The sequence below is a fragment of the Eutrigla gurnardus genome (assembly GCF_963514095.1).
Source record: "Eutrigla gurnardus genome assembly, chromosome: 2".
Classification (NCBI taxonomy): domain Eukaryota; kingdom Metazoa; phylum Chordata; class Actinopteri; order Perciformes; family Triglidae; genus Eutrigla; species Eutrigla gurnardus.
Window position 1 is genome coordinate 17,714,306 of NC_139916.1, and position 14,098 is coordinate 17,728,403.

The following is a 14,098-nucleotide window of genomic DNA, read 5'->3' on the forward strand; positions in this document are numbered from 1 at the left end:
ATATAATGCAGCAATAGAATAAATAAGGAAACGGGATGATATAGTGTTGATAATGCAGGAGTAGTATGTATAAGAAATACTTTAAATGCACAGTAAAACACAATTATTGCTAGAATAAACGTTTTTTATTTCCCTAACATCTCAACCATCCATGAGCTCAACCAACGTTATATTAATCATGCATTAACATTAAGTAGCAGTTAACCATTGCAGTTATGATGGAGCTCATTTAAACTATTTACAACGTTTGGTAATGTATAGAAATGGATGATGTTTTATATGCTCAAATGTTTTTTTTTTATAAAAAAAATATCTTAATTTTTAAGTAGGCTACTAAATTAAGATGCTAAATAAATGTTTCTTTCACCACTGGCTCTATATCATTTGTTTATTCATTTAGTTTTACGATGACTGCAACGTATGCAGTTGAGCTCCCTCATATTTATATGAATTAATAAAAGGCATGTATGAAGATGAAATGTTCACAATAAGGTACCATCTAGATTGTTTTAATAAACATATTACTCAAATCAAATCAAAACCACGTAAACATATACTTATATTCAGAATAGGACATTACTACAAGGCCAAATATGTGGCAAGTGTATATTACTGACGTGACATAAAATGCTTCCAAATCACGTTTGTTTAACTCGCCTCGCGATATCCTGGCAACTGTGGCGTTAACTACACATCATATATCAGGGGCTAACTAAGCTAATGCTAGGCTAACTAGCTGCTACAGAGTGACATGTAGTCAACTTTACACTCAGTCTCAATGAAGGTGCTTCCAGAGTGATTGGGACATGGAGTTAAGAAAAATCAAGGAGCAGGTAGTAAATAAAGCTTAACGTTAGACGACTAACGGTACTTCTTAAAAACACCGCAAACAGTTGGCTTGTAGTGTTAGCGTCATGTCGAGCAAAGTTTGCTATGAGGCTAGTTAATGTTGCACGTTATTCGTCATGGCAAACTCGACTAAGGTTGTGTTTAATGTTCGGTGTTTCAATGATGTAATCACATAGAGCCTGTCTATCAGTGTCAGCGGGCTCCCTGGTACATAAAGTCCAAACCTTAAAGAACTTTTTAATCTTTAAATGGATCCGCATTAGTTCTTCTGCATACATACGTTTGTTTGGTGTTATATGTGGAAGACGAACCTTGGCGACCGTTTTCTAGATGTTGGCAAGAAGTGCTAGGAGTTGTGCGTGATGCAAACAAGTAAAGGCTTCTTGTTTTTTTAGTCAAATAAATGTCAAAACATTCAAATACTTTGAGTTGTACGCGATGTCCTTATGTTGCATCATTCCAATTAAAATATTTTCCCCAAGACAATATAAACTGACATTTTTAATGCACAGAGGAGAGATTGTTTTTTTGTTGTTGTTTTTTTTACTTTTCAGCAAAGACATTAATGCGTTTATGATCCCAGTGGGGTTCACAACATTTCCTGATGGAGTCCTTTGTCTGTTTTGCCTGTCACATCTCTCTTTCAGTCCCCATTGGTCCAGGCTATATTCAGCCGAAACGCAGAAGAAGTGGCATTTTTGTTGAGCCATAATGAAGATGTCAATTCACTGGTAAAATTATCCCACATTGAATGTTTTCCTAAGTTGTGGTGTCAAATTTGCCTGCGTTGAATATTCTGGTCAAGTTTTAAAATGTATAGTGAGCTTGTGCAAATGCTTCTGCTGTGTATCGCTGCTGCATTCTCTCTTTTGTATGTTTTTCATTACAGCTAGTTTGCTAGGCAAGTTTTCTGGACACATTTGATGCAAAATATCAGTTTGATTTAAAAAAAAAAAAAAAAAAAACTTTCAGACAAACTTGTAGGGCAAGATCTTAAAAAAAAGTTGAACGTTAAAATGAACTGCAAGCATTTGGAGTCAGAATATAACAAACATTCAGAAGCATCTCATCAAAGGGAAGAACATGTGTTTTTCTTTTCTTTCAGGACCAAGAACAAAGCACACCACTCCATGCTGCTGCTTATTTGGGAGATGTCCACACTATGGGCTTACTTATTACTTCAGGTAGAAAACCCAATTATCTCACTTTTAAATATGTCAGAGTAAATGGAAGACCTATCATCAACTACATTTTACACATCAGTCTTTCTAGTAATTAATACAATGAATAGATCAAGTACAGAGGAACTGAAATTCAAATAAAACAAACATTATTGTCTAACTTTGCTTTTGTTTTCTGTTGCAGGTGCAAATGTCAATGCTAAGGACCAGCGTTTACTGACTCCTCTACATCGCGCAGCTGCCTCTCGAAATGAAGTTTGTTCCTATTTCAAAACACAGAGGGAGAAGGACTTTTTTTCAGGATGTAACTACCAGATTGTAATCTTTTACTCTTTCTTTGAATTTTGTAATTTTACTCAGAAAGCTGTGGCGCTGCTACTAAAGCACAGAGCAGAGGTCAACACACAGGACAAGTACTGGCTTACACCTTTACACATGGCTGCTGCAAAGTGGGTCACAGGCTGCGCTGAAGCTCTGATTCCGCATGTGTCCAGCCTGGATGTTGCCGACCGGTCAGGACGGACGCCACTGCATCATGCTGCACACTGCGGTCATGGAGAGGTAACCATGATCATGATGTTTCTCTGTGTCTGAATCAACTTTCAAGCCTGTATGTTTAAATTCCAATAAATGGCAATGCTGGAAGCTAGATTTGCTTTAGGAAAGTGAATGGTGACTCAAGGACACTTCTTTGGTTTCTGGCAGTAGTTTTTGCATTGTGGAAAACACAGTTTTTTTCATCACGAATTAGAATTATTTTGTGCAATATTTGCTCCTGTGCATAACCAAATATAACCAGAGGCCTTTTTGTGTAAGTGTTCTTAGTATGTTTCCTAGACTTTGTCAAGAAAAAATGACACAGTCCACAGCTTATTGACACTGGTTGAGCCACATGTGTTTCTCTAGATGGTGAAGTTGCTCCTGAGTAAAGGTGCCAGTGTTAGTGCCAAAGACAAGAAGGAAAGGCAGGCAATCCACTGGGCTGCATACCTCGGTAAGTGGTATCGTTCTCCTCGGAGACACAGACATGTATTAAATGTTTAACCCAGCAACACCCAACAAATACCTGTGAACTGACACTAGCAACTAAAGGGGGTCAATCAAGTTTAAGCCAGAAGACGTTGCATGCAGACGTAATTATCTTAGGATCAAGGGTTAAATGTCAAACTGTGTTTACAGGGAATGTACATAGTTAACATGCTGTCAATTTAATTTACACCTCTGTGTGTCTGGATGGCTTTGACGTTATTGCACATTGACCATTTGATTGGTCATGCTGTGAGTTTGATGATATGGTTGAAAATTAAATTTGGATAAATAATCTTTATCCTAAATCTGGTGAATATTTGATCAAAATCGTCTTTCTACAGTCCGCTAACAGACCAACAGGTGAGATTGGTGGGCTGTGATGTCTGTATATGGCAAAGACTTGTGGTAAATGTTAAGTTCTCCTTTCAGGACATGCGGAGGTTGTGAAGCTGCTGGTGTCTCACAGTGCTGATGTGATGTGCAAGGACAGATGTGGTTACACTCCCCTCCATGCTGCAGCTGTCAGTGGGCAGTTAGAAGTGGTCAAATATCTGCTGAGACTGGCAGTGGAGGTAAAGTGGCTCAGTCACGTCACTTCAAAGAAACACTTTGCTTTAAAGTCAGAATCAAGATGCCAGGAAACATCCTGCTCAATTAGACTCCCAAAACACTTCAGTTTGAAATGGTTTCATATAAGATTAGGCATCAATAACGTGGCATCCTGCAGAGCTCCAGCCTTGGTTTCATGTTGAACTTGGATTGTGTCACTTATCATGCTGCTGCCTCATTACTAATTCAATTTTTGCTAATGTTACCACCATCCCGTCACATTATACAGCTCTCCATTCACAGCGGAAGCCAACATTAATTTAAAAATATCCCACAAAGCCATTCTTTGTTTCATTTGAAAGTTTCCTCCAGGCACCATCAGCAAAGTCACTTGACTCTTAACACTGGTAATAAACCTAAAGCTGCAGTCGGCAAGTCTGGCAGATCGAGTTGACTCAGTCAAATTTTGAACGTTTACAACACTCACGCCCCTCCCCCTCTACCACCGAGCTCCTCCACTCCCTCCCATCGAGTGCTCGTCAGTGTGCGTGCTACAGATTCCTGTGAACTCGCCCGTGTCTTCTCTCATCGATAAACGGCATGGAGCACGCTGACTGGCTAAATTACTCATAGATAGCAACTGCTAACGTCATTCAGCGTATGCCTAGCTTGAGGCGTGTGCCTGTGATATTGTAACATGCGTGAGGGGGGATGTGGGATCTGTGGTGTGTGCACGAACTGTGCTGAGTGAACAGGATGATACGGGCGGGTGGATTTTTGCAAAACAAACAACAGGCTCTACGTGCACGTAGAGGCGCGTTTAAAAAACCCCCCAAAAAAACGGATGATTTATGTTGTTCTAGCGGAGCATAGTGTCTGTTTCAGTGAACATGATCAAACAAATGTTGCCGACTGCGACTATAAGTGTTTCTTGGTTTGCAAAACAAAGCGCTCATTCTTTCAAATCACTGTTACTGTTTCCTTTTTTCACTCATCAATTGTTTCCCTCCTCCGACTCTCAGACCGATGAACCTAACAGTTTTGGGAACACGGCGCTCCACATGGCCTGTCACACGGGGCAGGACGCTGTGGCCACTGAGCTGGTGAACTGTGGTGCCAACATCAATCAGCCCAACCACCACGGCAGCATGCCGCTGCATCTGTCTGCTGCCTCCTCCAGCGGGGTGCTGTGTCTCGAGCTGCTCATCAACAATGGTGCTGATGTCAATGTGCAGGTAAAGAGGTTAATACAAATAACAATAAGAAGTAATAGTTAGGTATTACCAGATTGTAGTCTAAACATGTTTTTTCTCTCTGTTTAACAGAATAAAGAAGGGAAGAGCCCTCTGCATATGGCTGCTATGCACGGGCGCTTCACAGGCTCCCAGATTGTGATCCAAAATGGTAACATATTTACTCTTTCCCATCTTGTTACAAATGATTGATTCTGATTCGGTGCCCTCACAATATACTCTCTGACTTAAAATATCAGAACACATTCTCAGCTGAAACGCATCATATTCACATCACATTTCCTTCCATTCCCCTTTGTACACAGGGGCGGAGATTGACTGTGCGGATATGTTTGGAAACACTCCTCTTCATGTTGCTGCCAGATATGGTCAGGAGTTGCTGATCAGCACTCTGCTGACCAACAGTGCTGATAAGACCAGGTAAGTCTGTCCAAACCACAGACTATATATAGGAAGTTGACGCAGCATGAAGTCACCTTGGTTTCTGGACTGCTGTTTAAAGCCTCGAGTTCAGCATTTTGGCTCTCGCCATCTTGTTGTTGTTTTTTTGCAACCAGAAGTAACATGAGAGGGTGGAGCGCTAAGTTTAATTTAGCTCTGAATAAGACAATTTTAGGGAAAGGGAGAACGAGAAAGGTTTGTTTTTTAATACTGCAAGAGGAAAATGTTTGTTATACATGAAAACAATTATTAAATCCTGTAAAATTTTGCTTCCTGGAGAAAAAAAGTATCAGCAGCAGACAAAATATTAAGTAGATACTGAAGTAAATAATCTTTGTTATGATTTCTAAAGACAGGGGATTCATGGGATGATTCCACTGCATTTGGCTGCACTCTACGGCTTTCCAGACTGTTGTAGAAAGTTACTGTCTAATGGTGAGCATTAACCTGTGCTTCCCAATTGATCCCCTCCCTTTTTTATATATTAATTTCTGACACAACTCAAAATGTTTTCACTTAACAAAGTGCTATTGTTGGTTGTGTATCGTTCAGGCCAGTTTTACATAATGCCGTCCCAGGTGCCGTCAGTTGGGGATGACGTAAACATCTTAGATGACCACGGAAGGACCTGCCTGCACGCAGCTGCCTCTGGAGGGTGAGTTCAGACACACATACACACATTTAGTTTGTGACAACATAAAAATACAATTGAAAAGTTTAACTTGTGAATGAAAAGCTGCATTTTTTCCTGATATGTTTTCAATGTGATGCCCATCTTCTAGACACTTTGATGGAACTTAATATTGTGTATTTAGTAAGGTCTTCTGCTTGTTGTGAAAATTATATTTCTCCATATTTTTTGTTGGCTTTTGATCAACATAATATCCACTATTTATTCACTATCAAATCTCATCTTGCTTTTCTACTATCAATGTGCATTCTGAACTTAATGATACATTTAGCCAATTAATATTAACAGTAAATGCAATGTAATGCAGTATAAATACACAGCAATAAATTATAGCAATCAATTTTTTTAAGCGGTGTTATATATTCAAGTGTCGTGTCTCGAAACACTGCTGACTATTTTTTTCCTTTTGTGACAGAAATGTTGACTGTCTGAACTTGCTGTTGAATAGCACCACTGCTCTGCTGGATGTAAAAGATCAATTGGGAAGGTAAGGAAAGGAATACCTGGAGCTAAGAATTAAACTCTTTTTTGGTGTTGTGTAATATCACAGCTGTCCCACATTGCACCTTGCAGATCTCCTTTGCACTATGCTGCAGCTAACGGGAACAGCCAATGCTCGATTTCCCTGGTGAGAGCCGGCGCTGAGGTCAATGAGCTGGATCTGACGGGCTGCAGCCCTCTGCACTACGCTGCTGCTTCACAAACCTTTTGTGGGTGAGAGAGAGCGTTTACTGTCATTTAAACATGTTACTCATTTTACTCAGAGCTGCAAGGACAACACCCTGTTGGAAGTAGTTTGTTTATTAATCTCAAACTCATTCAAGCCAGTTTTAAAAGCGTCCATCTTTCTTTCCACAGACAGGATACCAACTCTAAGCTTGACCACTGTGATGAAAAAGAACAAGAAGCCTCTCTGTAAGTGACATATTTGTATCATATCACACATATTCACACACATGTATCATCAAGTAGATACACTTTTATCTTTATACATTGGATCCATTATGCAGAATTTATAATAATCTAGTTTTTTAGCCAGAAAATAACATCTAGTCATTGTGGAAATATACGTTGACTTTTTATTAATCAGAGATGAGAACCAAATCATAGATCAGAAAATAGTCACAATAAAATAAGATCAAATACAAAGAAAATTTGATACAAAAATGCATCCAAATGAATTTTTCTTCGGTGTACTTATTTGGAAACTTAAACAAACGCAATACCAATGCACAGAAAAGCTAATTTTACTTTTAATGGAACCCTTAATGCATTTCCAGTGCAAACTTAAATGTTAATAAAACTTTATATCTTTCTTCTTTCTTTATGTCTTTCTTTGATCACTTCTTGTTGCCTTAAGAAAAAAAAAAGACAGGATTCTTAATTGTTTGTCTTGTTTGTTTGTGTGTTCAGGTGTTTAGACTTCTTACTTGATAATGGGGCAAACCCAACTCTGAAGAACAGTAAGGGCTACAGTGCTGTCCACTATGCAGCAGCTTATGGGAACAAACAGCACCTTGAGCTGGTAGGTGGTATTTTCAGCACGTGATCATATCATGATTTTGATTATTTGTTTATGTTAATCAATTGCAGCCGAGACCCGGTTCTACAGACCAAGTTTTCTGTTTTCCTTTTTTCTTCAGCTCCTTGAGATTTCATTCAACTGTCTGGAAGAGGTTGAAAGTAATATTCCAGTCAGTCCTTTGCACTTAGCTGTGAGTAGCACGTGATTACAATGAATACACTGAAAAACGTGTGACCACATGTTCACAAGCCTTTGACTACTATGTTTTCTGCTGTTACAGGCATTTTATGGTCACTGTGAGGCCCTGCGATTGCTGTGTGAGACACTAGTGAGTCTGGATGTGCGGGACGTTGAAGGAGAAACTGCTCTCCACCTGGCTGCTCGGAGAGGTTTTGCCTCATGTGTGGAGGTGCTGCTGAAGCATCAAGCCTCTTACACAGTGAAGGAACACAAGCACAAGCGGACGGCTCTCCATGCTGCAGGTGCGTGTTGGATCCTGGGATGTTTAAAGAAATCTTTATAAGACAGTATTTGTACAAATATACAGTATACATTTGGTTTTAGTTTTGCCTATTTTATTATTTTTATATTTACTGTTTCATGGTTAAGAAGTTTTGAATTTTAAAAGTATGTTTTAACTTGATCATCTCTGTAATTCATCTCCGTGTCCCCCCCCTCCACCCCTCCATGCAGCTGCTGAGGGCCAAACCGACTCCCTACTTTTATTGGTTAATGAGGAACAAAGTGCAGACATCATTGACAGTCCAGATACACAGGGACAGTGAGTCATTAATATTTTCCACTCTGAATTGTTATCATTGGTTGATTAGGTAAACACCTGACATGTACAGCATCGCATACATTACTGTTCATTTTAAATGTATTGAATTAATTTGTCTTGTTATATGACAGAATATATAAAATACTGCTAATTACTGTTAGTATTGTATAAAATGATTGGAGTATTTTTTTTATTTTGATATTGTCCTAAATAGGTATTATAAAATATAATTTTAGGCACTTCAGTTGACAGATTATATAGAGGTGTACGTTTCAGAGAGTGACCTTATAAATTACTGCCACTAATATTCATTCACATAGTGTGATAATGGTGCATTTATTAATCATACATTATGGCAGGGTCTGTGTATGAGCACTGGATATATTTTTATTTTTTCAGCAGTGAGATTTTCGCTGTATTTGACTGAATCTCAAGTGTATGAGATAAGAATTGCTGATTGCACCTTGCAAAGACAAAATTTATGAAAGCTGCAGACTTATAACACAGTCGGGTCACTTTACCCACCAAAAGTCCAGAATCCATCAGAGAATAAACCTCACAGCAGTCAATTCTTCTTCTATCCCCGTTTCCTTTTTGTTGTTTGCAGGACAGCGCTCATGCTGGCTGCTCTGGGATGTCACACAGACTGTGTCCACATCCTCTTGGAGAAAGGAGCAAAGGCTGATGCTGCAGACAAAAAGGGCTTCACTGCATTACACAGAGCTGTAAGTGTACTTACTGTGCTTGTTTGTGTAAATGTCCTATCATTTTATATCATATCTTGTATCTGTCCGCTGCAGGCGGTGTTGGGCAGTGAGGACTGTGTATCCGCTCTGTTGGAACATGGGGCCTCTGCTCTGTGCAGAGAATCTCAGGGAAGGACCCCGCTGCACCTCGCCGCATCCCGTGGCCACTCTGGGCTACTTCAAACTTTGCTAAAGGCTGCTAAGAAAGCTGACCCTCTGGACTCCGTTTTGGACTACAGAGGCTACACGCCCATCCACTGGGCTGCCTACTATGGTGAGCCGCCCGGGCAAGAATTAATGTCGGATGTACTTAAGAAGTTCTAACAAATTACTTAGATTGGACATTTTTAGTCTCTCATCACAAGTTTTAAGTCCACAGCATTATTTTTGCTTTTGAGTAATTTCTACAAATGTTCTTACAAAAGCTTTGTGCCTGCAGCTGCCAGAAGGTTTTAATATTATTCATTTGTGTCCTGTGTCTGCAGGGCGTGAAGGATGTTTACACATTTTACTTGAAAACCAACTTTTTAGCAACCAAGAGGGAAATCTCTTCACCGCATTGCACTGTGCTCTGTGAGTACTGTAGTGAAAGTGAAGGCTTAGCATACATGTTTATTATACAGTATATTAATAACTATGTTCATATGGTTCTTCAACATGTAACAATTCTGTTCTTCTCCTCCTCTGTCTTATGCAGAGTTAATGGACATGATGTTGCTGCTGGACTTTTAGCAAAGACTGTCGGCCCTCAAATTGTTAACATTAAGGATGCCAAAGGAAGGTGGGTTCTTCTGAGCTAAGCAATTAAATAACTTTGCCATCCATTTGATTCACAAAATATTAGTTTTCATTCAAATAGTAGTCAAATTAGGGTTATAATATTGTATGTAAAATATAGGCATTACATTTTTTTTTTCAAATGTATTGATACATACTGATACAGTATTTTATCTTTTAAAGATGCAGAAAGATGCCAATTGAGCTGTATTTTCATGTGTATGTTATGTGAGTGCAGGACTCCACTGCATGCAGCTGCTTATTCAGGAAATGTTGCTGGGCTCCAGCTGGTCCTGGCCCAGGGAACGGATGTCAATGCTGTGGATCATTGTGGATGCTCTGCTTTGATGGTTGCTGCTGACTGTGGACAAACTATGGCTGTTGGTATGTGATTGAAATTCATGTGGTCAGTGTCACACTTATCTACACTTGGGAAACACCTGAAGGCCATTTTTAGCTCTAGAAGAGGACACAACTACATTACGTTTTCTGCAAAAGATATTGAAAGTCCCTCTTTCATCCGTCTTCCCTCTATTCATTTTCAAGCACTCATTCACATTCACATTCAGTAAGTCGCTTTGGACAAAAGCGTCTGCTAAATGACCTAAATGTAAATGTAATGATTTGAGAACCACACAGATTCTTACGTCTCCTTTTTGCATTGTTGTTTGACCGTCACAGTCCTCCCTAATGGTTACCTTTAATAAACCATGTACATTTGTTCCACCCTTGCACTGATTGTAGATGCTTAATGTTGGAAATATAAAGATCTGTGTCTTATTTTCTGCATTTCAGAGTTCTTGCTCCACAAAGCCAAGCCAGACCTGAGCCTGGTGGATGTCAATAATAACACTGCCCTTCACTTAGCCTGCAGCAAGGTCACATACACACACACACACAAATGCATGTATTGTATGCATGCAGTGGCACAATAATATATTTTGCATGTGTGTAGCAGGAGTAATGTAACAACTGTCAGATAAGGTGATAACCTGCCAAAATATAATAAAACACATGTCAAAAATCAGTAATGTAATATAAGAATGTAATGAAACTTTTCAAATGAACATTATAATTTTTTAATTCATACTACCCCTGCATTGGCTCATATTAGTAATGTGATAATGTGAATGTGATAATGCAGTGCTGCAACATTGCATGGGGCAGAATTGACTAAGTAATGCAAAATAAATTAAAGGTTTGATTACATTGTCAACCACAATTCAAGCAGTTTGTTGCAATATTGTAGAATGTGTTTTATTCTGCAGGGTCATGAGATGTGTGCCGTGTTAATCCTTGGAGAGATCAGCGACTCCTCCCTCATAAATGCAACAAATAGCGCTCTCCAAATGTGAGTTGTCTAACAGTACCTACCGTGCATGCTGTTAAGAATATAAACGCATCAAAACTTGATCAAGTTATGAACTGTAGGAAATGATTAGCTTGGAATGTATGAAGGAAATCAACCAGTATGGATTCTGAAGTTTAGTATTGAGACACATTATGCAGCGTGCATTAAAAGAACATATTTCAGTAAGACCTAGTTGTGTAGTGTATGTGTTGATAGATGAATTATAAAGGTTAATAGAGCAATGCATGAAAATATGTTTTTTTTATATCAGAAGTGTAACCTCTAGAAAGGATAACAGGTTTGACCATAATTTGAAACTTGTAATGTAGAATTAAGTTGGAGAAAACAAAATGTTGTACTATCATGACTTGATTCTCAAAGTTGACAGTGATCCTAATACTACATTTTTTTTCAATTGTATTATAGAAATGTGAATATTTAGTTCATCCCATTTCTGTGTAGGTTATAATCTTGGAACTTGTTGTGCAGATTTCTTTAAATCTGTTGCCACATTTAAGTTTATATGCATTACAGAGTTGTCTTTCTCATGCAGGCCCCTTCACATTGCAGCACGGAAAGGCCTGGCGACTGTAGTGCAGGTGTTATTGAGTAGAGGTGCAGCAGTAATGGCTGTAGATGAGGAAGGTAAGCGGGAATAATTATATTTTTGTGATACAATACCAAAGCATTCTGTATTTATTGCCCAAAAAATGTTCCTGAAGAACACTGCAGGATAATCTGTTGCCTGTTGGCGCTCTGCAGGCCACACGCCGGCTTTGGCCTGTGCCCCAAACAAGAACGTGGCAGATTGCCTTGCACTGATCCTCTCCACCATGAAGCCTTTCCCACCCAGAGAGGCCGGCACCAGTACAGCCTCTCACTTCAACCCCATCCTGAAGAAGTACGGCATTGCTGCCACCTGTGGGTCCAGCGGTAACCTGTGTCACGCTTGAGTCAAGGTGCCGCACTCAAGTACACTGTGTGCCTGCATGGGTGTTTGACCGAATGAAATTTCATCCCAGAGTAGTCTCCACGCATAATCAAACACACACACACAAGTCTGCAGGATCATGTGTGGTCATTCATAGCTTCCCCTCTCGTGTGTCATGACATTTTTATGTGTCATATGCAGCTGCATGCACGTTATGTGCTCATGCACCAGTAGCTTCTCTGAAATATAGTCTTTACGTTTACTACGAGACATTTACTAATTTTAGCAGACCTCTCAGAGAATATCTTCTCCGTCACATGGGTTGAGTTTAGCACACATATAGTTATATTAATTAAGTACTAACCAATGAATGGAAGTTATAACATGAGCACACTACAAGAGTCTCTCCACTTGAACCCTGGCCTCTGTCAGTATTGGATTAATATCTCGTTAATCACCAAAGACTGAAAACTTCTTGTTCATTTCAGTTGATGCAAGTGGAAGAATACTGTGCGTGTGTGTGTGCGTGTGTGCGTGCGTGCGTGCGTGCGTGCGTGCGTGTGTTCCATATTAGACATTGCTTATTAATAATCTTGTTTTAAAATATGTAAAGGTGCTTTAAACCTCGTATGCAATTAATAAGACTCTATTTTTCTATTCTGTCCAGAGTGTAGCAGACAGTACACCGATCAATAACCTTATTAATCTAATATGTTCATGGATTAAGTTACATTTCAGTTCAGCAGTAGTAGTAATATAGTTTACAGCGTCTAGTGTGTATATAGTTCTTGAAATTAAGTTAACCTTTTAGTTGTATTATCTTCAAAATCCCAAATTATCGAGAATTAACCTCAGGTCACTATGTACTGTATTGTGGGTGCAATAAAAAGCACATTGTGAGCTGAATGTTGCATTAAATATATATGACAGAAATATATTTCAGTTAAATGAGTCGGAGAATTAAACCATTAATAGATATATAAATAAATAAATGTGTTTATATGAACAGTTTTATAGCACAGTGGGGGAAACAATCTTTCAGTCTCTGAGCATTGAAGTCTTTAGTAAATGTGTAATTTCACCATGTCTGCAACTAAATAGTCATTACATTTTTGATTAAATTGTTGATTTAAAAAAAAATGTACTAACTTGAATGAAGTTCACATTGCAAGTTTCAATAGCTCAAGCATTCGTCTTTTAATTGCTTGTTTTTTCCTGATCAACTGACTAAAACCCAAAGATATTTAATTCACACATATACTGACTGATCAAAAGAAGCAAATCTCTCATGTTGCAGAAGCTGGAACAAGAACATTTCAAATAGTATTTTTGCTTGACGTATTAGTGAAGTTTTCATTATCAAATTATGTCTTAATTTTCAGTTGATCAATTGATTGTTTCAGCGCCACATTTTTAGCTTTGTCGCTATAATGTTCTCAGTGAACCTGCTCACATCTTATGCCATTAACAATCTCTTAACAATGGACACTGAAATGATTGTGCATCTCGTAAATATTTCAAATCATTTATGATCAAGATAAGAAAAATTGGCAATGCCTAACAAATTTTAAACTATTGTTTTCACTTCTTAATTAATCAGCACAATGGAACAAATGTAATGAATGAAGGTTTGCATTAAAAAACAATTTTATAATTTGAAAGCTGTATTCATGCTCAAACTTTTATACCTTTTCCCATTTTGCTCATTGATGTTTCCCTATATCTGCTCTGTTATCTTAAGATGGCTTTATCCTATTTGCACTCTGACATAAAAGTTTACATTTCAAAGTAGGCTGTCCTTCTTAGATTTATGCAAATTTATAAACATTTAAAGTGCATTTTACCACTTTGACTTTCAAAGTTACAATAAAACCATTTAGTTTGAGTTTGTCCTTCCTTGTTTCATTTGGATTAAATTACTGGGACAAAATGGTTTTAGTTTTAGTGAAACATTTCAAATAATGTTTGTCTTTGGGAAGTGCTCAGCTTTTTGT

The 14,098-nt window shown here is 38.5% G+C and overlaps 1 protein-coding gene across 1 annotated transcript; it reads left to right on the forward strand.

Annotated features, from left to right (window-relative positions):
• Positions 1-685: 685 nt before the first annotated feature.
• ankrd52b (ankyrin repeat domain 52b) lies at positions 686-13,714 on the forward strand. Its single transcript, XM_084020625.1, has 28 exons — positions 686-833; positions 1,497-1,580; positions 1,955-2,033; positions 2,215-2,285; positions 2,391-2,591; positions 2,937-3,024; positions 3,489-3,631; positions 4,631-4,843; positions 4,934-5,012; positions 5,167-5,281; positions 5,655-5,737; positions 5,855-5,957; positions 6,409-6,480; positions 6,567-6,707; positions 6,852-6,908; positions 7,407-7,518; positions 7,637-7,708; positions 7,799-8,000; positions 8,212-8,299; positions 8,907-9,024; positions 9,100-9,319; positions 9,531-9,618; positions 9,743-9,826; positions 10,061-10,206; positions 10,618-10,700; positions 11,091-11,173; positions 11,727-11,818; positions 11,936-13,714. The coding sequence occupies exons 1-28, from the start codon at positions 807-809 to the stop codon at positions 12,124-12,126; spliced, it is 3,135 nt and encodes a 1,044-aa protein (XP_083876751.1). The 5' UTR covers positions 686-806; the 3' UTR covers positions 12,127-13,714.
• The last annotated feature ends 384 nt before the right edge of the window (positions 13,715-14,098 follow it).

Bases quoted from the DNA above. Each gene is read 5' to 3' on its own strand.
- ankrd52b (XM_084020625.1), top strand. From the start codon at position 807: ATGGAGTTAAGAAAAATCAAGGAGCAG. The intron at 2,034-2,214 runs GTAGAAAACCCA...TTTCTGTTGCAG, and splicing joins GGGCTTACTTATTACTTCAG to GTGCAAATGTCAATGCTAAG. The intron at 6,481-6,566 runs GTAAGGAAAGGA...TGCACCTTGCAG, and splicing joins GTAAAAGATCAATTGGGAAG to ATCTCCTTTGCACTATGCTG.